We start from the raw sequence: 27,740 nt of genomic DNA, 5'->3' as shown, positions 1-27,740 counted from the left end.
GGAACCCACCAGTGGTATATATATATATGTGGGGGTGGATGGGTCTGTCTGTCTGTCTGTCTGTCTGTCTATCTATCTATCTATCTATCTATCTATCTATCTATCTATCTATCTATCTATCTATCTATCTATCTATCTATCTATCATCTATCTATATCTAACTATCTATCTATCTATCATCTATCTATCTATCTATCTATCTATCTATCTATCTATCATCTATCTATACACACGCTCATATATACACATACACAGATATACATATATACCAGAGGTGGGTTTATACCTGTTCGCTTCGGACCGGGCGAACCGGTAGTGGCGGGTGTGGCGGGAGGCTCTGTCCACCCACATGAGAGTGTGCATGCACGCACAAGCGAACCGGTAGTAAAATAAATTGATACCCACCACTTATACATACATACATACATACATACATACATACACACGCATTTATATACATATACACACATGTGGCACAACTCTGCCATATACATAACTACATGTGGCATGTGTATAATTTGTATGGCGCATATGTAACAACATGTAGCATATATATAACTTCATGACATGCATAAATATATATATATATATAAAACTTTGTCTATATAAAACTCTGTGGCATATGTATAATTATGATATGTGGCCTATACATAACTACATGTGGCAAACGTATAACTATGCCTTATATATTGTACAACTACATGTGGCACAGGCAGACAGACAGACAGATTGAGACAAAGAGATGTAGGTGACATGTATATATATAAATATAGATGACATATTTTTTCCCCATTCAGTTATGTCTGATGGTCAGAGACTGCCTGGAGAAGTCGCTATAATTTTATTGGCAAGGTTTTTCCAAAGCTGAGAGAAACTGACTGATTGCATGTCACTTTCAGCCTGTCACTTTCAATTCCCTCTCTCTCTCTCTCTCTCTCTCTCTCTCTCTCTCTCTCTCTCTCGATTAACCTGGTTCCTTCAAAATTAATTTCTGAAAAATTAACTCCCCCCGCCCCCCCAAAAAACCAAGACACAGAACAGGACAATGGCATCGCCCTCCTCCCTTACATCAAAGGCACCACAGATAAAATCAGCAAAATTCTCCACAAACACAATATCAAGACAGCCTTCAACACTGACCAAAAAATAGCCAACATCTTAAGAAACCCCAAAGACAAAATCCCGCTAGAAAACCAAGGAGCCTACGAAATACCATGCAAAATCTGCCCTGCAACATACCTAGGACAAACGAACAGGAGAATAAATGCACGCATCGCAGAACACAAGAACGCGGTAAGAAAAAAAGAAAAAACTTCCTTTCTTTTCCAGCACCTTAAAGCTACAGGACATGGAATTAATTTTGAAGGAACCAGGTTAATCTCCAAAACAGAACACTTCAACAAGAGAATAATTATGGAAGCTATCGAAATAGAGAAACACCCCCACAACATGAATAAACGTGACTATACCTCCCGCCTACCAGACATCTGGAAACCAGTTCTAGTCAACAAACGAGCCCCATCCATCACCCAGGCCGTTACAACACGAAACACCAATGGACACACAGTCAGCACCAATCTATCAATCATGATACAACCACACAACCAATCATTCCACTTACTGAAACAAAGCCAGCACCCCATACCCCCACCACCACCACCACCAAGATTTATGGAAAGCTCTGATCACACTTTAAGCCCAAAACCCAGCCTGAAGATGGCAGTGAGACCTCGCTGAAACGTTGCCAAGACAATCTCAATCTTACACGGGAAAAGACCCGAATACAACAAGACAAGCATATTATATCTATCTATCTATCTATCTATCTATCTATCATCTATCTATCTATCTATCTATCTATCTATCTATCTATCTATCATCTATCATCTATCTATCTATCTATCTATCTATCTATCTATCTATCTATCTATCTATCTATCTATCTATCTACATTATGTATGTATGTATGTATCAGGGACGTGCGGTCAGGGGAGGCAGGGGAAGCAGAGCCTCACCTCTCATCATGAAATAATATATAATAATAATATATATTTCCTCCCATCCCTTTTACACGGCTCCCGCTAAGCTCCAGTAAGGAGAAGAGCCTTTGGGGAGTGAAGAGGAAGAGGAGGGAGGAGGAGGAGGAGGAGGTGCGCTCGGGGGGCGGTGCCAGCTGGGCAACTGGCGGAGGCAGGAGGGTTCTCGGAAGCACCAATAACCTTCCTGCCTCCACTGTACTTTGCGCGCTCCTCGCGACTGCAATAGACGTCCAGAAGTGGCAGGACTGTTGGGCTGGAAGCCCAAACCCCATTAGCCACAAAAGCCGCTTCTGGACTGATATTGCAGTTGCGAGGAGTGCACGAAGTCCAGCAGAGGCAGGAAGGTTCTCGTCGTTCCCCAGTTGCTTTCGTGGCTTCGTCATCAAGACGAAGTCCGGGAGCGGCAACAACATTTCTGCTGCCTCTGCTGGACTTCATCTTGATGATGTCGCCGCAGCTACCCAGCGCAGATGGACGGAGGTAGCCAGAGTGGCGCCGAGGCAGTCTGGCGGGTGAGTGACCAAGGATCAGGCTGCCTGATCCTCCATCACTCGCTCGCTCGCTCTTTCGTCCGGCCGGACCGCCTCGGTGCCGCTCTGGCTACCTCCGTCCATCCGCGCCCAGCAGCTGCGGTGACGTCATCAAGACGAAGTGGCTTGGAGGCGAAGTGCTTTTCAGTGCTTTTCTGTGCGTCTGGCATTTAGGTAGATAGCCGGATGTCCTAAACGCCAGATGCACAGAAAAGCACTGAAAAGCAGCTGCTGTTGGGGACCGCAGAGTGCGAGCCGGCAGAGCGCGCTCAGGAAGGCAGGGAATAGGATCACGTGTGCTGGAGGCTGAGGCAGCCTCAGCCTCCAGCACACGTGGTCCCATTCCCCGTCTTCCTGATGACGTCACCAGCCTCACCAGCTATAAACCTCACCACACGTCACTGGTATGTGTGTATGTATGTATGTATGTATGTATGTATGTATGTATGTATGTATGTATTTGTGTTACAACCACTGGTATGCCTAAATATGGGAGGAAGGTCACTACTCCCTCAAATACATACCTATTTCCCTGGCTCAACTGATAAGGAGGCGAGCCTGTGGCTTAGTGGCTAAGACTCCTGCCTAAGATATAATACAGCCCAGGTTCAAATCCCAGTAAGGGTATGGCTAGCTGATGAGAGCTAATTAGCTCGAAATAGATCTATACTAGTCTCCCTTTATTTATTTATCAGTACAAATACAACACACACACACACACACACACACACACACACACACATACATACATACATACACGCACACACACAGACATATACATACACACATACAGTAGAGAGAGGAGAGAGATACGCACACATATATATACTGGTGACAATAATAATATAAGAGGGTTAAATATAAAGATAATTCATAGTTATAAATATGCCACTATAATCAACAGAAGTATAAATAATATAAAGAGAAATTTAGCTTCCAGAATTCTTTATTGCACAAAGGTATTCTCAAAATTAAACAACGAAATAACGGAATAATGAAAATGAAGGGTGTGTTATGACTGAGCAGCCGGCCAATGCAACACAATGATTTGCGTTGAGCTGGTGAAAAGAAATCTAAGTTTCGGAACTATTTTCGATTCCTCCTCGTCTTACATTTATCTCTCTCCCCCTCTCCCCCCTTCTTCTTTTAAGGTTGACTCATGCTGAGAGCCCTCGCTGCCACAAAGAGGAAATGAGGATTTTCTGCTCAAAACATGTTTACTTAATCGTACTACACGCTCGCCCTAACCCAGTGGATCAACTTGTGGATCAACTAGTAGGATCATGAAACGCCTGCAAACCAACCGCCGAGCTCGGCGCACATCAAGGACCCCACGGTTCAACCCAGAGCTACGGAGGTTCTCCTCTTTCGGTATCAACATTTCACAGTCTGGGCTGATCTCGGGGACTGAGCTTTTAAACTTGGAAGTTATGAGCAGAATAACAGAGTTTTGGAAGGGACCTTGGAGGTCTTCTAGTCTTCTAGTCCAACGCTCTGAAACCCTATACTGGGGGTGTCAAACTCAAGGCCCAGGGGTGCTTAGATCTGGTCCGCGGGGCCATCTTGTGCGACGCTCCGCCGAGCAGCTGGAGCATCGCGGGCAGTAAGTATGCATGCGCGCGCTGCGCATGCGTGCACGCATGCTGTGAGCATTTATGTGGTGGACGCCTGTCTCCGTTGCACCGTACGAATTGCAACGGGATCCGGAACCCACCACTGACCCACAACTTCTGTTCCACTGGTGAATAGTTCTCCTCGTCAGGAAATTGCAGGTTGCTTCTCTCCTTGATTCGTTTCCATCCATTGATTCTTGCCCGGCCTTCAGGAGCTTTGGAGAGTAGAATATAGAGTGTTGCCGAAATGCTGCTCCTAATAAAGGACTGGTTTTCTTTTGAAACTTGGCTTGAGGCTCCTGAATCAATTAGGGCATCTTTCGGAAACCTGACAATAGAATAGAGCTGGAAGGGACCTTGGAACCTATACCAGTGATGGCTAACCTTTTTGTCGTCGCGGGCACAACACCCCGTGCGCTCCCCGTCCCCTGCAACTCCTTGCGCTCCCCGACCTTCCCGCACATGCGCACATGACTCCCGGGCCCCGTTTTGGGCCTAGTAGGCCTCCCTGCAGCCTTCTGGGAGCAAAAATGGGCCATGGGGGGGACGGACGCACCACATCTCCCACGCTTCTCCCAACCCCACGCATACATATACCCCTCCCCTGATTGCAAGCACGACCTGCCACCCCTCGTGCATGAACACATGTCTTCCGCATGCGCCCCGCTCCCCGCACACTCACGGCAGAAACCTGAAAATCAGCTAGCAGGCAGGAGGCGCGCGCACACGGGAGGTGCAGCTGAGCTGGGGCGACAGCTTGCGCGCCTGCAGAAAGGGCTCCGCGTGCCTTGGGGTCGCCATTACAGGAATATAGAATAGAGCTGGAAGGGACCTTGGAGGTCCTCCAGTCCAGCCCCCTACTCAAGCAGAGGAACCTATACCATCTTAAGTGAAATACCATCTTAAAAACCTCCAGGATTTCTGGTGGCAAGCCATTCCACTGGTGAATTGTCCTCCCTGTTAGGAAGTTTCTCCTTAATTTCAAGTTGCTTCTCTCTTTTGATGAGTTTCCAACCGTTGTTTTCTTGTCCTGCCTTCTTGGTGCTTCGGAGAATCATTTGACACACACACCCTCAAATCTTGCGAGACAGCTATCGTGTCCCCCCCCCCCAGTCCTTCTTTTCTTTTCTTTTTCTTTTTTACAAAAAGAATGTTTATTTTTTATAAGCAAACGTACACAAACAAAACGTAAAACATAAAAACATCTTCCAATTGCATCCAGCGAGTCTGTTGGTTACAAAACCTTTGTGCCTCTTCTCCATAGCCCTCACTTACAATTTATATAAAATCTCACATTATCAATCTAATATATATGTATACATGACTATCATTATTAATCATTTATTTGACTAGAACTACTATTCCTTCATTTTATACGAGCTGTTCTAAATTTTGAATTAATTTATATTAGCACAATTCATTACAGCCTCCTAAATCCATCCAATAATAGGACATCTTTATATTATATTTTACAATACAATAGTAGAGTTGGAAGGGACCTTGGAGGTCTTCTAGTCCAACCCCCTGCCTAGGCAGGAAACCCTATACCGTTTCAGACAAATAGCTATCCAACATCTTCTTAAAGACTTCCAGTGTTGGAGCATTCACAACTTCTGGAGGCAACTTCTGTTCCACTGATTCATTGTTCTAACTGTCAGGAAGTTTCTCCTCAGTTCTAAGTTGCTTCTCTCCTTGATTAGTTTCCTCCCATTGCTTCTTGTTCTACCCTCAGGTGCCTTGGAGAAGAGTTTGACTCCCTCTTCTTTGTGGCAACCCCTGAGATATTGGAACAATGCTATCATGTCTCCCCTAGTCCTTCTTTCTCTTAAGCTAAACATACCCAGTTCCTGCAATATTGTAGATATTGTAAATATCTAAAACAGTTCCTGCAATATTGTAGATATTGTAAATGCCACCTGAAAATATTCTGTGGCATTCCATTGTTCTTGTATTGTAAAATTTTCAGTCATATTTCATTTCCATATTTTTTTCGTCTAACCATTGGTAAAATACATCCCGTAGCTTATAAAATTGTTTATCTTCTTGTTCTCTAATTTCAAATGTCAATTTACTCATTTCAGCACATTCCATTATTTTATGAATAACTTCCTCCTATGTTGGTATTTTCTCATTTTTCCAGTTTTTAGCAAATACAATTCTAGCCGCCGTTAACACATTTACAATCAAATATTTCAATTCTCTACTATATGTTTCTGGTAAAATCCCCAATAAAAATATCTCTGATTTAAAGTCTAAATGTTTTTCTATCGTTTTTTCCAACCATGTGTGGATTTTAGTCCAGTATTTTTTTTAGCTTCTGCACACATTCACCACATATGGTAATACGAACCCGGTATCTGATGACATTTCCAACATTTTTCGGATTTATTCTTAAACATTCTTGCAATTCTCGTCGGGGGTGAGTGCCACCTGTAAAACATCTTGTACATATTTTCTTTATATGCTGTTGACATTGTCATTCGAACTGCCGAACTGTCAACCTGTTTGATCGACAAGCTCAGCATCTTAGCCACTGAGCCACCGCGTCCCTTTTGAAGGTGGAGTAGATTGGTTTTAATACGTGGGATTATTCCACATAAGAACCAATTTCACCTGCTAGGCTGGCAGAAGCTGGGACAAGTCACGGGAGCTCACTCTGTTACGTGGTGCTAGGGATTCGAACCGCTTTCTGATCGACAAATTCAGCATCTTAGCTGCTGAGCCACCACCCGTCCCTTTTGAAGGTAGGGTAGATTGGTTTTAATACGTGGGATTATTCCACACAAGAACCAATCTCGCCTGCTAGGTTGGCAGAAGCTGGGACAAGTAACGGGAGCTCACTCCGTTACGTGGTGCTAGGGATTCAAACTGCTTTCTGATTGACAAGTTCAGCGTCTTAGCCGCTGAGCCACCACGCGTCCCTTTTGAAGGTGGGTTAGATTGGTTTTAATACGTGGGATTATTCCACACAAGAACCAATTTCGCTTGCTAGGCTGGCAGAAGCTGGGACAAGTCACGGGAGCTCACTCCGTTACGTGGTGCTATGGATTCGAACCGCTTTCTGATCGACAAGTTCAGTGTCTTAGCCACTGAGCCACCTTTTGAAGGTGGGTTAGATTGGTTTTAATACGTGGGATTATTCCACGCAAGAACCAATTTCGCCTGCTAGGCTGGCAGAAGCTAGGACAAGTAACGGGAGCTCACTCCATTACGTGGTGCTAAGGATTCGAACCGCTTTCTGATCGACAAGTTCAGCGTCTTAGCCACTGAGCCACCTTTTGAAGGTGGGTTAGATTGGTTTTAATACGTGGGATTATTCCACGCAAGAACCAATTTCGCCTGCTAGGCTGGCAGAAGCTGGGACAAGTCAGGGGAGCTCCCTCCGTTATGCGGCTCTAAGGTGAACCCTGTTAAGGTTCAGCCTACAAATCGAGCAGGATTTGCAGAAAAAGACCCGCTTCTCTTTGGAGCAGAGCGTGGGTGCCGAAAGCAGATGCAGGAAATAAGACCTGGGAGGGTGGAAATGCACAACGCTCTCCTCCGCTGCTCTCTCCGTGGGCACGGCTGTGAGGAAATGTGTAGGCACTGGCAGCCTTTTATCATCCAAAGGATGAGGTAGGCTTCCCCCCCCCCCCGCCCCGACCTGGCACCAGACGGACCTTGGACTCGATGGTTCACCCCCCCTCCCTCCTTACTCCTCCCCCAGCCACCCTGCTAAGTTCCTCAACTTAAAAGTGCTGTCCTGACAACTTACTGATCCTTTCTTCTTAAGCTGGCGTGAGGGCAGGCGGGCAGTTCAACAGGGGGAAAGCCAAGCCCAGAACCGGTGAGTCCTACTCAGTTCGTCTCTTAGACAGTTCTCCTCCTCCTCCTCTTCTTTTCTTTTCTTTTCTCTTCTTCTTCTTCTCCTTCTCCTTCTCCTTCTTCTTCTCCTCCTCCTCCTCCTTTCTTCTTCTCCTCCTTCTCCTTCTCTTCCTCCTCCTCTTCCTTTTGATAGGTTTGGATCTAGGCTTAGCATCCTTTCCTTTCCCTTCCCTTCCCTTCTTTTCTTTCCTCTCTTCTCCTCTACTTTTTCCATCTTTCATTTCCTCCCCTTTCCCTTTTCTTTCTTTCCTTTCCTTTCCTGTCCTGTCCTTTCCTTTCCTTTCTTTCCTCTCCTCCTCTCCTTTTTCTATCTTTCATTTCACCTTCCCCTTTTCTTTCTTCCTTTCTTTCCTTTACTTTCTTTCCTCTCCTCTCCTTTTTCTCTTTCATTTCCTCCCCTTTTCTTTCCTTTCTTTTCCTCTCCTCTCCTTTTTCTATCTTTCATCTCTCCCTTCCTCTTTTCTTTCTTTCTTTCTTTCTTTCTTTCTTTCTTTCTTTCTTTCTTTCTTTCTTTCTTCCTTTCCTTTCCTTTCTTTCCTTTCCTTTCTTTTCCTCTCCTCTCCTTTTTCTATTTTTTATCTCTCCCTTCCTCTTTTCTTTCTTTCTTTCCTTCCTTTCCTCTCCTCTCCTTTTTCTATCTTTCCTTTCCTCCCCTCTCCTCTCCTTTCCTTTCCTCTCCTCTCCTCTCTCCTCTACCTATTCTATCTTTCATTTAATCCCCTTCCCCTTTTCTTTCTTTCTTCTTTTCCTTTCCCCTGACAGCGTGAACCGGTCAATTGTGATTTATTTAGCAAACCAGGTTTGGGAAGCCTGCAGCATTACCCAACTCTGTCTGAATCCAATCCAGTGGTGAATTTCACACCGAGCCAAACCGAGTTTGTAATCCGCAGCCTTCCCTTTCGCCAAAAACAGCGTGGTTTTAAAACCACGTTCCTCAAATCGGTATGTGATGGAATCCCTGCCTGGTTTAACTAGGGCTGATAGTGGAATGGAAGGCCTCCGGGTTGGGGAAAGCACAGGTGGTCTTTGATTGACCACAATTCATTTAGTGACTGTTCCAAATTACAACCGCACTGGGGGGAAAAAGCAATTTTTAAAAACCTTTTCTCGCGCTGAGGATCGCAGTCTTTGTTTATCAAGTACGGATTGAGGGATGGCAGTCTTTGTTTATCAAGTACGGATTGAGGGATCGCAGCCTTTGCTTGTCAATTACGGATTGAGGGATCGCAGTCTTCGTTTGTCAATTACAGAATGAGGGATCACAGTCTTTGCTTCTCAATTACAGATTGAGGGATCGCAGTCTTTGCTTGTCAATTACAGAATGAGGGATCACAGTCTTTGCTTGTCAATTACGGATTGAGGGATCGCAGTCTTTGCTTGTCAATTACAGAATGAGGGATCACAGTCTTTGCTTGTCAATTACAGAATGAGGGATCACAGTCTTTGCTTCTCAATTACAGATTGAGGGATCGCAGTCTTTGCTTGTCAATTACAGAATGAGGGATCACAGTCTTTGCTTGTCAATTACGGATTGAGGGATCGCAGTCTTTGCTTGTCAATTACAGAATGAGGGATTACAGTCTTTGCTTCTCAATTACGGATTGAGGGATCGCAGTCTTTGCTTGTCAATTACGGATTAAGGGATGATAGTCTTTGCTTGTCAATTACGGATTGAGGGATCACAGTCTTTGCTTGTCAATTATGGATTGAGGGATTGCAGGACTACCTGTAAAAAGATATTGTCTGACTCCGAAAAAAAGGGACAAACCCCCCACTTTGGGGGACATAGGGAGGAGGGGTGTTCCTTCCAGCCATGGCAGTTAACCGAGCTCTCTTCTCTCCTTTGACCAGCCATGACCAGGTCCGGCCAGTATGTGGTGGCGGGCACGCAAGAGGACCCCCCCGCCAAGACAGCGTCTGATGAGAAGTTGCCGTCTTCCGGATCGTCCTCCGAGGAGGCTATGCAGTTGAAGAAGGAGATCTCGCTACTCAACGGCGTCTGTCTGATCGTGGGCAACATGATTGGCTCGGGCATCTTCGTCTCACCCAAGGGGGTCTTATCCTACAGCGCCTCTTACGGACTCTCCCTCGTCATCTGGGCCGTGGGGGGTCTCTTCTCTGTCTTCGGGGCCCTCTGTTACGCCGAGCTGGGCACCACCATCAAAAAGTCGGGGGCCAGCTACGCCTACATTTTGGAGGCCTTCGGCCAGCTGCCGGCCTTCATCCGCCTGTGGACCTCCCTGCTCATCATCGAGCCCACCAGCCAAGCGGTCATCGCCATCACTTTCGCCAACTACTTGATACAACCGTTTTTCCCATCCTGCGAGGCGCCGTACCTGGCCGGACGTCTCCTGGCTGCTGTCTGCATCTGTGAGTGTCTCATCGCGGGGTGGGTTGTGGTGGGCGGGTGAGTTGAGGTTACGGGGAGGAGGATGACCTCCTGCTCACCTCTAATCATGGTTCAGATTTCTGGAGCCCTGGAGGGACCTTCTTGAGAAGGTCTCTGAGCTTCCCAAGTGTTGTGGCCTGCCAGCAGCCGGCGGAGCTGGCAGCAGATTTGGACAGTGAGGAGGTTGGGGTGGAGCATGGGCCAGTCCCAGAGTCTTGGGAAGGCTCAGATGAGTGCTAGGTAACATTATCAGTGCTCCTGACGACATTACTTAGTTTGTTCCCTAGCATTGATGAGGTTACATAGTGGGGTCATGAAATGTCTGTGATAAAACCACCAAGCTCAGAGGACACCCAAGGATGCATCAGTCCTTCTCCTCCTCTTCCACTTCGCAAACCCCGCTCTCTTCTAGCACTGATACTATTCCCCAGTTGGCGCATGAGACATCTGTGTCGCAGCCTGCCAGCAGCCAGCTGAGAAGCAGATTCAGACAGTGAGGAGGTTGGGGAGGAACATGGGCCAGTCCTGGAGTCTGGGGAAGGCTCTGATGAGGGCTCTGTGTCGGAGGCAGAGAGGGGGCCAGGGCCGTTTGCCAGTTATCAGCTGCCTTCAGAGTCAGACATCAGTGAGGCAGAAGAACAGCTGGAGCCTGTTCCCAGGGTGCGCATGCGCAGAGTGGCCAGACGAAGGGAACAGCTAAAGAACAGGGGTCGACTTGGGAGTAAGGCCACAGGTGGACGATGAATGTCCCCTCCCAGAGGAAATAAAAGAGGGAGCGCCAGGGGAGTGGAGTTTGCAGGAGACAATCAATTCCCTTCATTGGTTCGTGACTCTCCGAGACTCCTTGCCAAGGTTTTGCAGATCTTGGCCTGGCAGCTTTCCAAGCCAGATAAGGTCTGTGACTGTAAATCCTCCCTCGAAAGACTTTGCTGGGTGTGAATGAGCAGAATTCGCAGCCAATGAATAAAAGGGGGTTTTGTCGGGACCAGGAGTTTGCTTCCTGCTCTCGGGAAGCCTCGGTCCGAATACAAGGATCCATCAGTCCTCCTCCTCTTCCACTCCCCAAACTCCACTCTCTTCTAACCCTGATGCTCTTCCCTAGTTGGGTCATGAGACATCTGCAAGAAAACACCCAAGCTCACAGAGAGCACCAAGGGCTCCTCAAGCGTGAGTTAAGACAGGGAACCTCTTGTAAAAGCTAGGATGCTGGTTTGGAACGAAGCGTGAATCGGAACGCAAGCTTATCCATCGTGGCTTCGATCCAAAGGTGTGTTGGGACCAGTTCAGCCGAACCGGTCATGGTTTGACGGCCCAGGTCACTGGAATCGGCGGCGATCCAGGCCTGCCACGGCACTGAACTCAGTCAGAACACCAGGGAGGAATTCGGATAGATTCTTGGCTCTGCCACAGCTTGATTTCAAGCAGAGCGAAGGGCAGATCGCTGCTCTGGTATCTAATCTCTCTCTCTCTTTCTCTCTGCTCTTATCTTGCCCTGACCTTCCTTCTCTTTTCTCCTGCAACGCCTTTAGTTGAGGCATCGAATCCTGAAATGATTAAGATGCCAACTTTGTCCCAAAGACCCACAAGGGCTTTCTGTTTGAAACCGTGAGCCTCTCAGAGTTGCATCTTCAACCGTTTTTTTTCCCCGCTTGCATTTGGCGTGGCAGGGATAGAATGTAGTTACCTCGCCTCTTTATCATAGGACGTTTCCCCCCCCCCCCCCCCAGACAGGACCTGCTTATTTTCCCCCTTATCCTGATCCCATTCTCCTGGTGGGCCAATGAGTCAGGCATCTGTGATAAGGCTTTTTCCACACACCCCTCCCTCCTTTCTTTGATCGGTCCCGGATTTGGGGAGGGTTCAGTGCGAGACAAGTCCTCTTTTGAAAGTTCCAAGCTCCAGAGACGTGATTTCTGAATAACAAGACTTGGAAGGGACCTTGGAGGCCTTCTAGTCCAACCCCCTGCTCGGGCAGGAAACCTTACACCACTTCGGGCAAATGGTTATCCAACCTCTTCTTTCAAAAACTTACAGAGTTTTTCATTCTGGAGGCGAGTTGCTCCACTGATGAATTGTCCCAACTGTCAGGAAATGTCTCCTTAGTTCTAAGTTGCTTAGTTCTTAGTTCTAAGACTACAGGAACTATTTGCACACTTCAGGTGACCCCGAGGGCACAGATAAACTTCCAAGTGCTTTAACAACCCTCTAAAAGGCTGCAAATGACCAGCTTGTCTGCAAGGAATAGAAATCCTACCATTTTCCAATATCCTATCAGAGCTGAAGAAGCTTCTTGGATGAGAAGCAAAACATCTTCAAAAGAAAAAAAAAACAAGAAGACCAGTTGCCTTCTGAAAAGCACCTTTGGGACAACCGTGACCTGGATGACTGAGAATCCCTACCAATTTACAATACAATACATTAGCAGAGTCGGAAGGGACCTTAGAGGTCTTCTAGTCCAACCCCCTGCCTAGGCAGGAAACCCTATACCACTTCAGATAAATGGTTTATCCAACATCTTCTTAAAGACTTCCAGTGTTGGGGCATTCACAACTTCTGTAGGCAACTTCTGTTCCCCTGATGAATTGTTCTCACTGTCAGGAAGTTTCTCCTAAGTTGCTTCTCTCCTTGATTAGTTTCCACCCATTGCTTCTTGTTCTACCCTCAGGTGCCTTGGAGAATAATTTGACTCCCTCTTCTTTGTGGCGACCCCTGAGATATTGGAACAATGCTATCATGTCTCCCCTAGTCCTTCTTTCTCTTAAGCTAAACATACCCAGTTCCTGCAAACGTTCTTCCTATGTTTTAGTCTCCGGTCCCCTAATCCTCTTTGTTGCTCTTCTCTGCACTCTTTCTAGAGTCTCCACATCTTTTTTACAGTGTGGTGACCAAAACTGAATGCAGTATTCCAAGTGTGGCTTTACCAAGGCCTTATAAAGTAGTATTAACCCTTCACGTGACCTTGATTCAATCCCTCTGTTGATGCAGCCTAGAACTGTGTTGGCTTTTTTGGCAGCTGCTGCACACGGCTGGCTCCTATTTAAATGGTTGTCCACTAGGATTCCAAGATCCCTTTCACAGTTACTACTACTGAGCAAGGTGCCACCTATACTGTACCTGTGCATTCCATTTTGTTGCCTAAATGTAGAACCTTACTCTTTTCACCATTGAATTTCATTTTGTTAGATAGTGCCCAATGTTCAAGTTTGTCAAGATCCTTCTGTATCTTAAGCCTATCTTCTGGAGTGTTGGCTATTCCTGCCAGCTTGGTGTCATCTGCAAATTTGATGAGTTCCCCATTTATCCCCTCATCCAAATCATTGATGAAGATGTTGAAGAGTCCTGGGCCTAAAACAGAGCCTTGGGGTACTCCGCTGCATTTCAGCTATGCAATTTGGGGTGAACGCAGAATGAATTTCCAGAGGGAAAATTGCAGACTACCTGAATCAGGAGAGCTACTCTGGTGGCCCTGAGGACACAGATGTGCTTCAAAGACCCTCTAAAAAGGATGCAAAGGACCAGCTGCCTGCAAGGACGTCTGTTTCTCCCCACCCCTATCCAGTCAGAGCTTCTTGGATGAGAAGCGAAACGTCTTCAAAAAGAAAAAAAAACAAGAAAGCTCAGTTGCCTCCTGAAAAACTGTGACTTGCATGACTTGAGAATCTCTTCCCATCGTGACTCAAAGTCTGGTGACCTCCCAGGTCTTTTCTGCTGCTCGCGCTCCTCTTCCCTCTTTTATTTAGGGGGTTGTTTTCCGGAACCCGGCTTCTTCAGCCGAGGGCCAGGCAGAGCCTGCTGAATTGGCAAGCGCTGTCTGGAAGCAGACGGCGAGAAGTGCAGCATCAGGATCCTCACCGAAAGCCACGCGGTTGCAACACAGGAGTGGGACGGGCGGCGTGTGGGTTGAGGGCTTAGGCAGCAAAACATAGTTGCTCGGGTTGAGGGGAAGGGGAAGAGTGGATGCTGGGAGCTTGAACCCTTTTTTTCGTTGGCTTCATTGTCATTGCACCTTGTACAATGAAATTCAGTGCGATCTTCAGTATACAACGACAGTTCAGGGGAAAAAAAAATAGATGCAGGAAACCTCAGGCCTATCAGCCTGACCTCAATACCAGGAAACATTCTGGAAAAGATAATCAAGCAACAAATTAGCGAACACCTCGAAGTAAAAGCCAAAAGCCAACGTGGGTTTGTCCAAAACAGATCGTGCCAGACGAATCATGCCGGCTAGGGCTCACAATGAAGGAAGGCTTGCCACAAAAGTAAAAAAAATAACCAAATAAAAGCTCCTTCCAACATGTTAAAAACAAGAAAAAAGTTAAGGAAACAATTGGTCCATTGCTGGGAGAAAGTGGCAAGACGGTGACAAGCAACAGGGAGAAAGCAGAACTATTTAACTCATGTTTTGCATCTGCCTTTACACAAGGGGATAAAACAGTCCAACCGATCAAAAACAGCACCACAAAAATCAGATTAGGAACATAAGTTGAAATAGGGAAGAAAATGGTAAGTGAGCACCTGTCTACCCTAGATGAGTTCAAATCATCAGGACCGGATGGATTACACCCCAGGGTTCTGAAGGAACTAGCAGACGAGATCTCAGAACCACTGAACTAGATCTTTCAGAGATCCTGGAACACCGGGGAACTACCAGAGGACTGGAAAAGAGCTGATGTGGTTCCCATCTTCAAAAAAGGAAAAAAAAACAGATTCAGGAAACCACAGACCTATCAGCCTGACCTCAATTCCAGGAAACATTCTGGAAAAGATAATCAAGCAACAAATTAGCAAACACCTCGAAGTAAACAAAGTAATAGCCAAAAGCCAACATGGGTTTGTCAAAAACAGATCATGCCAGACTAATCCTATTGCATTCTTTGACAAAGGGACAAAATTAGTGGACCAGAGGAATGCCGTCGATATAGTTTACTTGGGCTTCAGTAAGGCTTTTGATAAGGTAGACCATAACCTACCACTAGATAAAGTAGAAGAATGTGGGTTGGACAGCATCACCACCAGATGGATTCGTAACTGGCTGACCAACCGCACTCAACGTGTAGTTCTCAATGGAACTGCATCTACATGGAGGGAGGTATGCAGTGGAGTACCCCAAGGCTCTGTTTTGGGCCCAGTGCACTTCAACATCTTCATCAATGATTTGGATGAGGGAACAAATGGGGAACTCATCAAATTTGCAGATGACACCAAGCTGGCAGGAATAGCCAACACTCCAGAAGACAGGCTAAAAATACAGAAGGATCTTGACAAACTTGAACATTGGGCACTATCTAATAAAATGAAATTCAGTGGTGAAAAGAATAAGGTTCTACATTTAGGCAGGAAAAACGAAATGCACAGGGACAGTATAGGTGGTACCTTGCTCAACAGTAGTAACTATGAGAGGGATCTTGGAGTCCTAGTGGACAACCATTTAAATAGGAGCCAGCCGTGTGCAGCAGCTGCCCAAAAAGCCAACACAGTTCTAGGTTGCATCAACAGAGAATCAAGATCACATGAAGTGTTAATACCATTTTATAATGCCTTGGTAAGGCCACACTTGGAATACTGCATTCAGTTCTGGTCGCCACGATGTAGAAAAGATGTGGAGACTCTAGAAAGAGTGCAGAGAAGAGCAACAAAGATGATTAGGGGACTGGAGGCTAAAGCATATGAAGAACGGTTGCAGGAACTGGGTATGTCTAGCTTAAGAGAAAGAAGGACTAGGGGAGACATGATAGCAGTGTTCCAATATCTCAGGGTTTGCCCCAAAGAAGAGGCAGTCGAGCTATTCTCCAAAGCTCCTGAAGGCAGGACAAGAAGCAATGGGTGGAAACTAATCAAGGAGAGAAGCAACTTAGAACTGAGGAGAAATTTCCTGACAGTTAGAACAATTAATCAGTGGAACTGAATTTGCCTCCGGAAGTTGTGAATGCCCCAACCCTGGAAGTCTTTAAGAAGATGTTGGATAGCCATTTGTCGGAAACGGTATAGGGTTTCCTGCCTAAGCAAGGGGGGGTTGGACTAGAAGACCTCCAAGGTCCCTTTCCAACTCTGCTATTGTATTCTATTATTGTATTAAGCACACCATCAGGTGGCGGCTGCTTTCCTCATTGACTTGGCTTTATTGGAAGCCGTCAGGGAAGATCAGAAGTGACGATGCTGTGACCGCAGCAAGCTGTGACCATTGTAACTGCACGCCGGTTTCTTCCAACAGCTTTGTAAACCCTTAGTAAGACCACACCTGGAGCCCTGCATCCAATTTTGGTCACCAACGTTACAAAAAAAAAAAAAAAAGATCTTGAGAGTTTAGAAAAAGTGCAGAGAAGAGCAACGAAGAGGATTAAAAGCCCAGAGACTAAACGCTATGCAAAGAACGGTTGGAGGAATTGGGCGTGGCTGGTCTAGAGAAAAGAAGGATTTGGGGTGGGGGTGGGGGGGTGTCATGATGGCAATATTCCAGTATTTGAGAGGCTGCCACAAAGAGGAGGGGTTCAATTTGTTTTCCAAAGCCCCCAAGGACAGGACAGAAAACAATGGATATGAAAACTCCTCAAGGAGAGAAGCAACCTGTAATTAAGGAGAAACTTCTTAACAGTGAGGGCAATTAACCAACGGAACAGCTTGCCACCAGAAATTGCGGGTGCTCCATCAATGGACGTTTTGAAGAGACTGGACAGCCGCTTGTCTGGAATGGGGTGTCAAACTCAAGGTCCGGGGGCCCGGGTTTCGGCCCACAGGGTTTTTAGATCTGGCCTGCCACCCTGGAAACGGCAAAACGGTCCTCCTGAGCTCCACTTTCACTGGCAGAGGGCTGCAGGAGGCCATCACAGCTGAAAACGGAGCTCGGGACTCTGTTTTTGCTGGCAGAGTGCTCGGGCCACTAGCGCCTCCCCCATAAGTGACCTCAAGCTGGCCGCGCCCACCTGAGGTCAAACACACAACCCTGATGCGACCCTCAACGAAATGGGAGTTTGACACCCCTGTGGTCGAGAGTCTCCTGCTTGAGCAGGGGGTTGTGGTAGAACAGTGGTTACCAACTGGTGGTCCGTGGACCACCGGTGGTCGGCAAGAAAATTTTGCTGGTCCGCAGAAAAATCATGTGCATTTTTTTTATATTGCACTAAATCAGGGGTCCTCAAAGCGACGGCCCCTGGGCTGGATATGTGCAATGAACGCTTGTGTTGCTGCAGAGAGTCTTCCTCTTCAGGGTCTTTATCCGCGGGTCGGACTGGGGGGGGCAGAAATTCCGACTTGGGGTCTGCTTCGGGCTCTTGGTGAGGGGCTTTGGGCGAAGGCTGGAGAGAAACATCGCTGGTGGCGAAGAGCCGGAGGGCCTCGTTCCAGTGGGATAGCATCATGGCCTGGAACTGGCCGACCATCTCAGCCCGCTGAGCCTCCAGGCCTTGCACTCCCGCAGGTCTTCCCTCTGCTTGCCTTGCACTCCCGCAGGTCTTCCCTCTGCTTGGAAATCCTATGCTCCTAGTCCTCAGTGGGGTGCTTCTGCTGAGCTTCCTTCTCGGTCAGATCCAATTTGAACCGAGCTGTTTTGCCAACTCTTTCTCGTGGGGGCTGCTTAGCTCCAACAACTCCTTCTTGTTGGGGCCCTAAGGAGCCCCGGCGGGCAGGCGAGGAGTGGCTGGGAGGTACCCCTCGCCATGAGTGACAGCAAGTTGGCCACGCCCACCCAGTCGCATGCCCACCTAGCCGGTCATTAGGCAGATCATATTAGCGGCCCGCGGGATTTAAAATTATGAATTTTAAGTGGTCCCTGAGGTCCGTAAGCTTGGTGAGGCCTGGATTAGAAGACCTCCAAGGGTCCCTTCTAGCTCTATTCGGATTGATCGATCGAAAAGGACGGATGCTCGGAGCCGGGGCTGGGGGGACGGCCGCCGAGTTTGCGCGGGGTAAAGACCAGAGCGAAGGCCAAACACAGCCGAAACCTCTCTCTCTCTCTGCCTCTTCCGGAGCCGCCCACGTCCCTGACTTTAGCTCCCCAAATCCAACCGAAAGCCGAAGCTGGAGGCTGAGCTGAGGCGAGCCGCAAAAGATGGAACGAAAGGTCCTTTTCTCGTCACCCGAGACAACCCCGGGCTGATGTTTTGAATGCCGTCCTCCATCCTGACCTCTGGAGCTGTGGTCACTTGATAAAGCTCGTCTAGGAATTCACCGCAGAGCTAACCTCTCGACTCGAGGCTGTTCCACCACCACCACCCGCTGCTCTCCCCCCCCCTTAGGTCTCCGGCCCAAGTTGGAGATGGAAGCTGGCGTTCTTGGGAGCAGGAGGCCCCCTGTTGGCGGTCAGAGAGATCTGTTGGATCTGAGCCACTGCCCGCACCAGACGCGATGGAGGGTTGAGCTTGCGGCTGGGGGGGTGAGACCCTGGTTGCTCTCTGAGCTGGGTTGATTTCCTTGCAGATGTTGCGTGACCCAACTAGGAATGTCAGCAGTTGCTAGCAGGGAGCGGGGGTTTTCTCTCCGTTTATAGACACAGGGCTTGTCTTGTCAGTCTTGTGGGGTGTTTCTTGATGGTCCCTTGACGTGAAACCTTGATATACCTATTATATCAACAGGGAGCAAACCCCACTCCCTCCTAGCGTTGATGATGTTATCTAGTTGGGTCATGAAATGTTTGCAAGAAAACATCAAGCTTAGAGAGCACTAAGGACTCCACAGTTCTTCTCTTCCTCCTCCTCCTCCTCCTCCTCCCCCTCCTCCCCCTCCCCCCCCCTCCTCCTCCTCCTCCTCCTCCTCCTCCTCCTCCTCTTGTTCTGATGATGTTACTTAATTGGGTCATGAAATGTCTGCAAGAAAACATCAAGCTCAGAGAGCACTAAGGACTCTACAGTTGTCATCGTCGTCCTCCTCCTCCTCCTCCTCCTCCTCCTCCTCCTCCTCTTGTTCTGATGATGTTACCTAATTGGGTCATGAAATGTCTGCAAGAAAACATCAAGCTCAGAGAGCACTAAGGACTCTACAGTCCTCCTCCTCCTCCTCCTCCTCCTCCTCCTCCTCCTCCTCCTCCTCCTCCTCCTCCTCCTCCTCCTCCTCTGATGTTACCTAGTTGGATCATGAAAGAAAAGGACTCCATAGTTGTCGTCTATGCAGGACTCCATAGTTGTCGTTGTCCTCTTCCTCCTCTCCATAAACCCCATTCACGTCTAGCACGGATGATGTTACCTAGTTGGATCATAAAACGTCTGCAAGGAAACCACCAAGCTCAGAGAGCACCAAGGAAAGTCCTCCTCCTCCTCTCCACAAACCCCATTCACATCTGATGACGTTACCTAGTTGGATCATGAAACGCCGCAAGGAAACCATCAAAGTTCAGAGAGCACCAAGGACCCCACAGTCCTTCTCCTCCTCCCTGTTCTGTCCTCTCCACAGACCCCACCCACTTCTACTATAGCACTGATGATGTTACCTAGTTTGGTCGTGAAACGTCTGCAAGGAGTTAGAAAGGGGTGTCTTGAAATTAAAAGAATGAATGGAATTAAAAGAAAGAGACGAATCGGATTTCTATCAAATATGGGACTAGAATTTATAAGCGGCTAGAAAACAGAAGTCTTTGTTTGTGTTTTTTCTAAACAAGTAGTGAATGAAATTTAACCAAAGTGACTAATTACTATCAAATTTAAAGTATGGACCCCAATGTAAATATAATGGTGATATGAACAATTAATATTATTACGATACAACTGTTATTACACTATTACAGAGGTTAAAACCGATAGGACGGCAATGGAGAATGGAGAACTACAAAGGCTAAACATGTATGCCGATACAGAACTTTTTTTATACTGTTATATTTGTCTTGTTTTTTTTTCTTTTTTTGTTGCATTTCCCCCCGTTTTTAAAGGTAAACGCGTTTAATTAATTTAAAAAAGAAAGCAAAAAAGAAAGTGGTGTCTTGAACTTGGAATTTATAGCTTGGAGGCTGGTCCTTGGCTCAACGCACTCTCTTCTCGTCCTGGGGAGTGGATGGGAATAGGTGGGGTTTGGCCATCTGGCTCCGAGCCAAATCTTCCAGAATCTCCCAAGACACAACAACTCGTTCTTGGGCTAAAGATCAAGGTTAGAAGAGAAGAACATTTAAAAAGAAAAAAAAAGCAATAAGATCTGGATAAACAAGTTAATTTCTGTTCTGCATCTTTGAACTTGTGATAACCAGGAAGCTTATGGCGTCTCCCGCCTGGATTTAACTTCGCGGCGCTCGCTGGCAATGATTGTCTGGTAGCTGGCATATTGGATTGGAGGTCCGCACACCAAAATAGCTGAATGTTCGGGTTCTAGTGTGCAGGCCTGCCTGCCGATCAGCTGGCATGTGCAGGGCGGGGTTCAGCACTGCCATGTGCGCAAAGGGATTGCGCTACAGAAAAGCCAAGTTTCTGGGTTCTAGCGTCCATGTGCGCCCGACAATCAACTAGCTGGCGCGCTTGGGCACACTGGTTTTTGGCACCGTCGTGTGCACGAAGGTCAATTGATCGTCGTGCATGGTGTGTGTGTGCATGCACGCCAGAAACCCAGAAGGCAAACGGGCAAGCCTGCGCGTGCCGGGTGACATGGCTTCGCGTGCCACTTTGGGCTTTTTGGCTCTAGATCCATGAGGGATCTAGACATCTATGGCAACCTCTCTGCGGACACGTGAGCCATTGCCCCAGTTTAGCTCCACCGCGTATGCGGGTTCACCTCCCGCCGAACATCTGATTTTTGGGTCTCTGCCGGTAGGCTGGGGGTCAAGAGGGTCACACACACATGCATGGGGAGAGCACAGCACCCCTGCCCTGTTTTTGGTCCCTGGAGGCTGCAGGAAGGCCTACTCGGCCCAAAACGGGGCGCGAGGAGTTGCAGCGCCCCGCACGGCCTGTTTTTGGTCCCAGGAGGCTGCAGGAAGGCCTACTCGGCCCAAAGCAGGGTGCAAGGAGTTGCAGCGCCCCACACGGCCTGTTTTTGCTCCCAGGAGGCTGCAGGGAGGCCTACTCGACCCAAAACGGGGTGTGAGGAGTTGCAGCGTCCCCCCCTCCCCACGGCCTGTTTTTACTCCCAGGAGGCTGCAGGAAGGCCTACTAGGCCCAAAACAGGGCTTGAGGAGTTGCAGCGTCCCCCCCTCCCCACGGCCTGTTTTTGCTCCCAGGAGGCTGCAGGGAGGCCTACTCGGCCCAAAGCAGGGTGCGAGGAGTTGCAGCGCCCCCCCACGGCCTGTTTTTGCTCCCAGGAGGCTGCAGGGAGGCCTACTAGGCCCAAAACGGAGCGTGAGGACTTGCAGCGCCCCCTCTTCCCCACGGCCTGTTTTTGCTCCCAGGAGGCTGCAGGGAGGCCTACTAGGCCCAAAACGGAGCGTGAGGACTTGCAGCGCCCCCTCTTTCCCACGGCCTGTTTTTGCTCCCAGGAGGCTGCAGGAAGGCCTACTAGGCCCAAAACAGGGCGTGAGGAGTTGCAGCGCCTCCCCCTCTCCACAACCTGTTTTTGCTCCCAGGTGGCTGCAGGAAGGCCTACTAGGCCCAAAACAGGCCGTGAGGAGTTGCAGCGCCTCCCCCCCCCCCCTGGCCTGCTTTTAGTCCCAGGAGGCTGCAGGAAGGCCTACTCGGCCCAAAACAGGTTGTGAGGAGCTGCAACGCCTCCCCCCACCCCCCATGGCCTGCTTTTAGTCCCAGGAGGCTGCAGGAAGGCCTACTCGGCCCAAAACAGGGCGTGAGGAGTTGCAGCATCCCCCCCTCCCATGGACTGCTTTTAGTCCCAGGAGGCTGCAGGAAGGCCTACTCGGCCCAAAACAGGTTGTGAGGAGCTGCAACGCCTCCCCCCACCCCCCATGGCCTGCTTTTAGTCCCAGGAGGCTGCAGGAAGGCCTACTCGGCCCAAAACAGGGCGTGAGGAGTTGCAGCATCCCCCCCTCCCATGGACTGCTTTTAGTCCCAGGAGGCTGCAGGAAGGCCTACTAGGCCCAAAATAGGGTGTGAGGAGTTGCAGCGCTTCCCCCTCCCCACAACCTGTTTTTGCTCCCAGGAGGCTGCAGGGAGGCCTACTAGGCCCAAAACAGGGTGTGAGGAGTTCCAGCATCCCCCCCTCCCCACAGCCTGTTTTGCTCCCAGGAGGCTGCAGGGAGGCCTACTAGGCCCAAAACGGGGCGTGAGGAGTTGCAGCGTTCCCCCCCCCTCCCCATGGCCTGTTTTTGCTCCCAGGAGGCTGCAGGGAGGCTTACTAGGCCCAAAATGGGTCGTGGGGGAGGGGGTGTCACGCACCCTAGATGATAGGTCCAGATCCAGATGGATCTCGACAGATTCGAACCCTGGGCCCTCTCTAAGAAAATGAAATTGAAGGTAGAGAAAAGTCGAGTCTACATTTAAGCAAGAAAAATCACATATGGACTGGGTGAAAACAGACTTCTGAGCAGTCACTGTAAGAAGGATTGTAGTGGACAACCGGCTGAACGATGGGACTTGTAGTCCACGCCATCGAGAAAGCCCCAAGGCTGGATAAGTAACTGCTGTGCTTCAGGAAAAAAAAACCTCTTATCTGGGACTTTGGGTCTTATCGACCGGACCGAGCAGTTATCGCTCCCAGTCCAACCCACTCCTTCCCCCAGCAGGCCAATTAACTGATTCAGCTCCCTGTCTTTGCTGAGGGATTGCTTCATAATTCAGAATGAGTCAGAAAGAGGAAGAAATGCAAGATCAAAAAAGCCCAGGGCGCTGCGGGGCAGGAGTTGAAATCCACCGTAGCCTCCGTCAAGCTTCAAGGGGACCCAAGCAAAGACATCGCGGGCTCTGATTCAAGAGCTGCTTTGGGAGGAAAAGACTTCATAAAATAAAATAAATAACATTATAAAACCATATAACATAGCACATAGCATAGCATGACAAATATTCAATAATAAATACAATACAATACAATACAATAAATTTTAATATAACATAATAAAATAAATAATAATATAATATAATAATCATAACAACGTAACATAACATAGCATAAATAATAACAGAAAGTAAATAAAATACAATGCAATAAAATAAAACAAATTTTAATATAATATAATAAAATAAAATAAATATAATATAATAAAATAAACAAATATAATATAATATAATATAATAATAATATAATATAATATAATATAATAGTATAGTATAGTATAGTATAGTATAGTAATGTAATGTAATGTAATGTAATGTAATAATATAATATAATATAATATAATATAATATAATATAATATAATATAATATAATATAATAATATAATATAATATAATATAATATAATATAATATAATATAATATAATATAATATAATATAATATAATATAATATAATATAATAAATATAATAATAATATAATATAATAATCATAACAACGTAACATAACATAGCATAAATAATAACAGAAAGTAAATAAAATACAATGCAATAAAATAAAACAAATTTTAATATAATATAATAAAATAAAATAAACAAATATAATAAAATAAAATAAACAAATATAATATAATATAATATAATATAATAGTATAGTATAGTATAGTATAGTATAGTATAGTATAGTATAGTAATGTAATAATATAATATAATATAATATAATATAATATAATATAATATAATATAATAAATATAATATTATAATATATTATAATATAATAAATATAATGTACTATAATATAGTATAGTATAGTATAGTATAATATAATAATCATAACAACATAACATAACAAATATTAAATAATAACATAAAATAAATAAAATAAATTATAGTATAAAAATATTATTATATAATAAAATAAACTATAATATAATCATAACATAACAAATATAAAATAATATAAAATAAATAAAATGAAATAAGTAAAGTAAAATAATAATAATAAAATAAATTAAAAAATAAAATAAGTAAGTATAAAATAATAAAATAAAATGATAAAGTGAAATGAAAGAATAAAAATAAAAAATAAATAAATAATAAATAAAATAAAAATAAAAAATAAAATAAAATATAAAAAAAGTTATTTTGGTCACAGGATCAAAATTCAGTGGCCTGACTCGTATTTACGATGTGTCCCGGAGGGGGGTGCGGGGGTTGTCACGTGATCCACTTTCGCGACCTTCTGACGAGCGAAGTCAACGGGGAGGCCGGATTCCCTTAACGACTGCTTGACTAATTGAAGCACTGCCAAGATTCCCTTAACCGCTGTGGCAAAGTACAGTCGCGAGATGGGGCAACATTTACCTAGGGACATAAATGTTGGGCTCGGCCGTGGTCATAAGCTGAGGACCATCTGTACTTGGGAATGGGTATCATGGTTTCCTCCTTCTCTTGATTTCAGGCTTCCTGACTTTTGTGAACTGTTCCTACGTGAAGTGGGGAACCCGAGTCCAGGACCTGTCCACCTACGCCAAGGTGCTAGCCCTCATTGCCGTGATCATTGCAGGCATCGTCCGCATGGGACAAGGTACTGGTAACCCTCTGGCTGTGGGGTGTCTATATTTTCTCTAACCTCTAGGGGTGGGAGGGAAGCCGGGGGTACCTCCACCCCAGGTGATAAGGGGTGGTCAGGGCCAGAGGTCAGATTCAAACCGAGATCAAACCAAGTTTTCCAATCGTCTTTCTTACTCTGGGGTCCCGTTGGAGCTAATTGACACCCTGGAATGTTCTCACTGGATGACTGGCAGTTTCAAAAGAGGACCTGCAGGTGAGAACGGGGGAAGGACTACGACCCTTCACACACACCACAGATGAGATCTTTCTAACTTTCTTTCTTTCTTTCTTTCTTTCTTTCTTTCTTTCTTTCTTTCTTTCTTTCTTTCTCTTTCTTTCTTTCTTTCTTTCTCTCTCTCTCTCTCTCTCTTTCTTTCTTTCTTTCTTTCTCTGTCTCTCTCTTTCTCTTTCTCTCTCCCTCCCTCCCTCCCTCCCTCCCTCTCTTTCTCTTTCATTCTCTTTCTTTCTTTCTCTCTCTCTTTCTGTCTTTCTCTTTCTTTCTCCCTCTCTTTCCCTCCCTCCCCCCACTCCTTCCTTCCTCTGTTTCTCTTTCTCTATCTTTCTCCCTCCCCCCTCTCTCTTTCCGTCTCTCTCTCTCTTTCTCTTTCTTTCTCTCTTTCTTTCCCGCTCTCTCTTTCACTCCCTCCCCCATTTCTTTCTTTCTTTCTTTCTTTCTTTCTTTCTTTCTTTCTTTCTTTCTTTCTTTCTTTCTTTCTCTTTCTCTCTCTCTCTCTCTGTCTCTCGCTCTTTTTTCTTTCATTCATCCTTTCCTCTTCTTCCTTTCCCTTCTTTCTCTCTCTCTCCTCCATCCCTCCCCTTCATTCTTTCTTTCTTTCTTTCCTTTCCTATCCTTCCCTTCCCTTCTCTTTTTCTGTCTTTTCTCCCTCCCGGAGGCTCGAGTGAAGTCTCAGGAGCCCGGGGAGGGCGGAAACTCCCCTCCACCATTGTGCAGGAGGCCGAATAGACCACGCCCACCATAGCCACGCCCACCCAACAACGGGGCGGAGAACTGGTTGCTAAAAATTTTTGAAACCCACCCCTGTTTAAACGGGATGACTAACTTCATTAGTATTAGTGCATTAATTAGTGCGTGTAGTGCATTAGCGCAGGTAGTATTACAAAAAAAAACCTGTAGTAAGACCACACCTGGAATACTGCAACCAATTTTGGTCACCGTACTACATTGCAGCTGATTTATGGCCTTGATTTTTGACTGTTTTTTTTTTTTTTCCCTCCGGAAGCTTCCCTGAAGCCTCCAGAGGGAGAAAAACCGCCCAACACGCAAACCGGAAGTCTGTTCCCAAACTTCCGGTTTGTGCATTGGACTGTTTTTTGCCTTCCGGAAGCTTCAGGGAAGTCTCCTGAAGCCTCTGGAAGGAGAAAAATGGCCCAACGGGCAACTTGGAAGTCCGCTGGGCCATTTTTCGCCCTCCCCAGGCTCCTAGAAAGCCTCTGGAGATAGATAGATAGATAGATAGATAGATAGATAGATAGATAGATAGATAGATAGATAGATAGACAGACACAAGACAGACAGACAGACAGACAGACAGACAGACAGACAGACAGACAACTTGGAAGTCCGCTGGGCCATTTTTCGCCCTCCCCAGGCTCCTAGAAAGCCTCTGGAGATGATAGATAGATAGATAGATAGATAGATGATAGATAGATAGATAGATAGATAGATAGATAGATAGATAGATAGATAGATAGATAGATAGATGATAGATAGATAGATGATAGATAGATAGATAGATAGATAGATAGATAGATAGATAGATAGACAGACAGATAGACAGACAGACAACAGAGGATTGATGGATGGATATAGATCGATAAATACACTCTATTGCCAAAAGTATTCGCTCACAGCTGAGTCTGATTATGTGGATGGGTGAGCGAATACTTTTGGCAATATTGTGTATATAGGTAGGTAGGTATGTAGGTAGGTAGGTAGATAAACAGATGACAGAGGATGGATGGATATAGATTGATAAATATATAGGTAGGTAGGTAGGTAGGTAGGTAGGTAGGTAGGTAGGTAGGTAGATAGGTAGGTAGGTAGGTAGGTAGATAAACAGATGACAGAGGATGGATGGATCCATATAGATCGATAAATATATAGGTAGGTAGATAGGTGGGTAGATAAATAGATAGAGAATGGATAGATAGGTAGGTAGATGGATAGATAAACAGAGGATGGATGGATGGATGGATGGATAGGTAAGTAGGTAGGTAGATAAACTGATGACAGAGAATGGATGGATGGATGGATAGATAGACTCTGTTTCCCTGAAAATAAGACCTCCCCGTATAATAAGCCCAATTGAGCGCAGGTGCTAAAATAAGCCCTCCCTGAAAATATTGCAACACATCAGCAGCCATGAGGTGACCCCGCTTGCCGTCTCCTGCACCCCAAAACTAATAAGACCTCCCCGAAAATAAGCCCAAGTGTTTATTTCCGGGGGGTGGTGGGCTAAAAAAAATAAGACCCTGTCTTTTTGGGGGGAAACATGATGGCAATGGAAACTTGGGGGAGGGGAAGGCTCGATTGTGGGTCGTAAGCCAAGGACTACCGGCTGTGGCATGTTATTTTGGGCTAACTCCCTCTCCCCGCTCTTTTCCCGCAGGACACTCGGAGAACTTAACCGACGCCTTCGAGGGCTCTGCGTGGGACGTGGGCAGCATCGCCCTGGCTCTCTACTCCGCCCTCTTCTCCTACTCCGGATGGGACACCCTCAATTTTGTCACGGAAGAGATCAAGAACCCCGAAAGGTCAGTCCCCTCCCGCCCCCCCGCCCCGAACAGCTGGACGGATTTTCACTCAGTCCAGGCCTGTGAGAT

At 46.5% G+C, this 27,740-nt stretch overlaps 1 protein-coding gene across 5 annotated transcripts in view; it reads left to right on the top strand.

Moving 5' to 3' along the window:
• Positions 1-27,740, top strand: part of SLC7A7 (solute carrier family 7 member 7) — a 45,188-nt gene that overhangs the window by 1,400 nt on the left and 16,048 nt on the right. Inside the window, exons 2-5 of one of the 5 annotated variants that reach the window (XM_081968878.1) lie at positions 3,721-3,940; positions 9,898-10,416; positions 24,745-24,870; positions 27,527-27,671. In XM_081968878.1, coding sequence (XP_081825004.1) covers positions 3,853-3,940; positions 9,898-10,416; positions 24,745-24,870; positions 27,527-27,671 — 878 coding nt within the window. In that variant the 5' untranslated portion in view covers positions 3,721-3,852. Of the gene's footprint in view, positions 1-3,720; positions 3,941-3,996; positions 4,173-7,924; positions 8,009-8,907; positions 8,989-9,897; positions 10,417-24,744; positions 24,871-27,526; positions 27,672-27,740 lie in introns of those variants that run through there. The other 4 variants (XM_081968880.1, XM_081968879.1, XM_081968882.1 and 1 more) reach the window with 4 other exon arrangements.

This window comes from Natrix helvetica, assembly GCF_964273705.1.
Source record: "Natrix helvetica genome assembly, chromosome: W".
In the NCBI taxonomy this organism is placed as follows: Eukaryota; Metazoa; Chordata; class Lepidosauria; order Squamata; family Natricidae; genus Natrix; species Natrix helvetica.
Note: the sequence above shows the minus strand (reverse complement) of the source record. Positions and strands in the feature narration are given on the sequence as shown.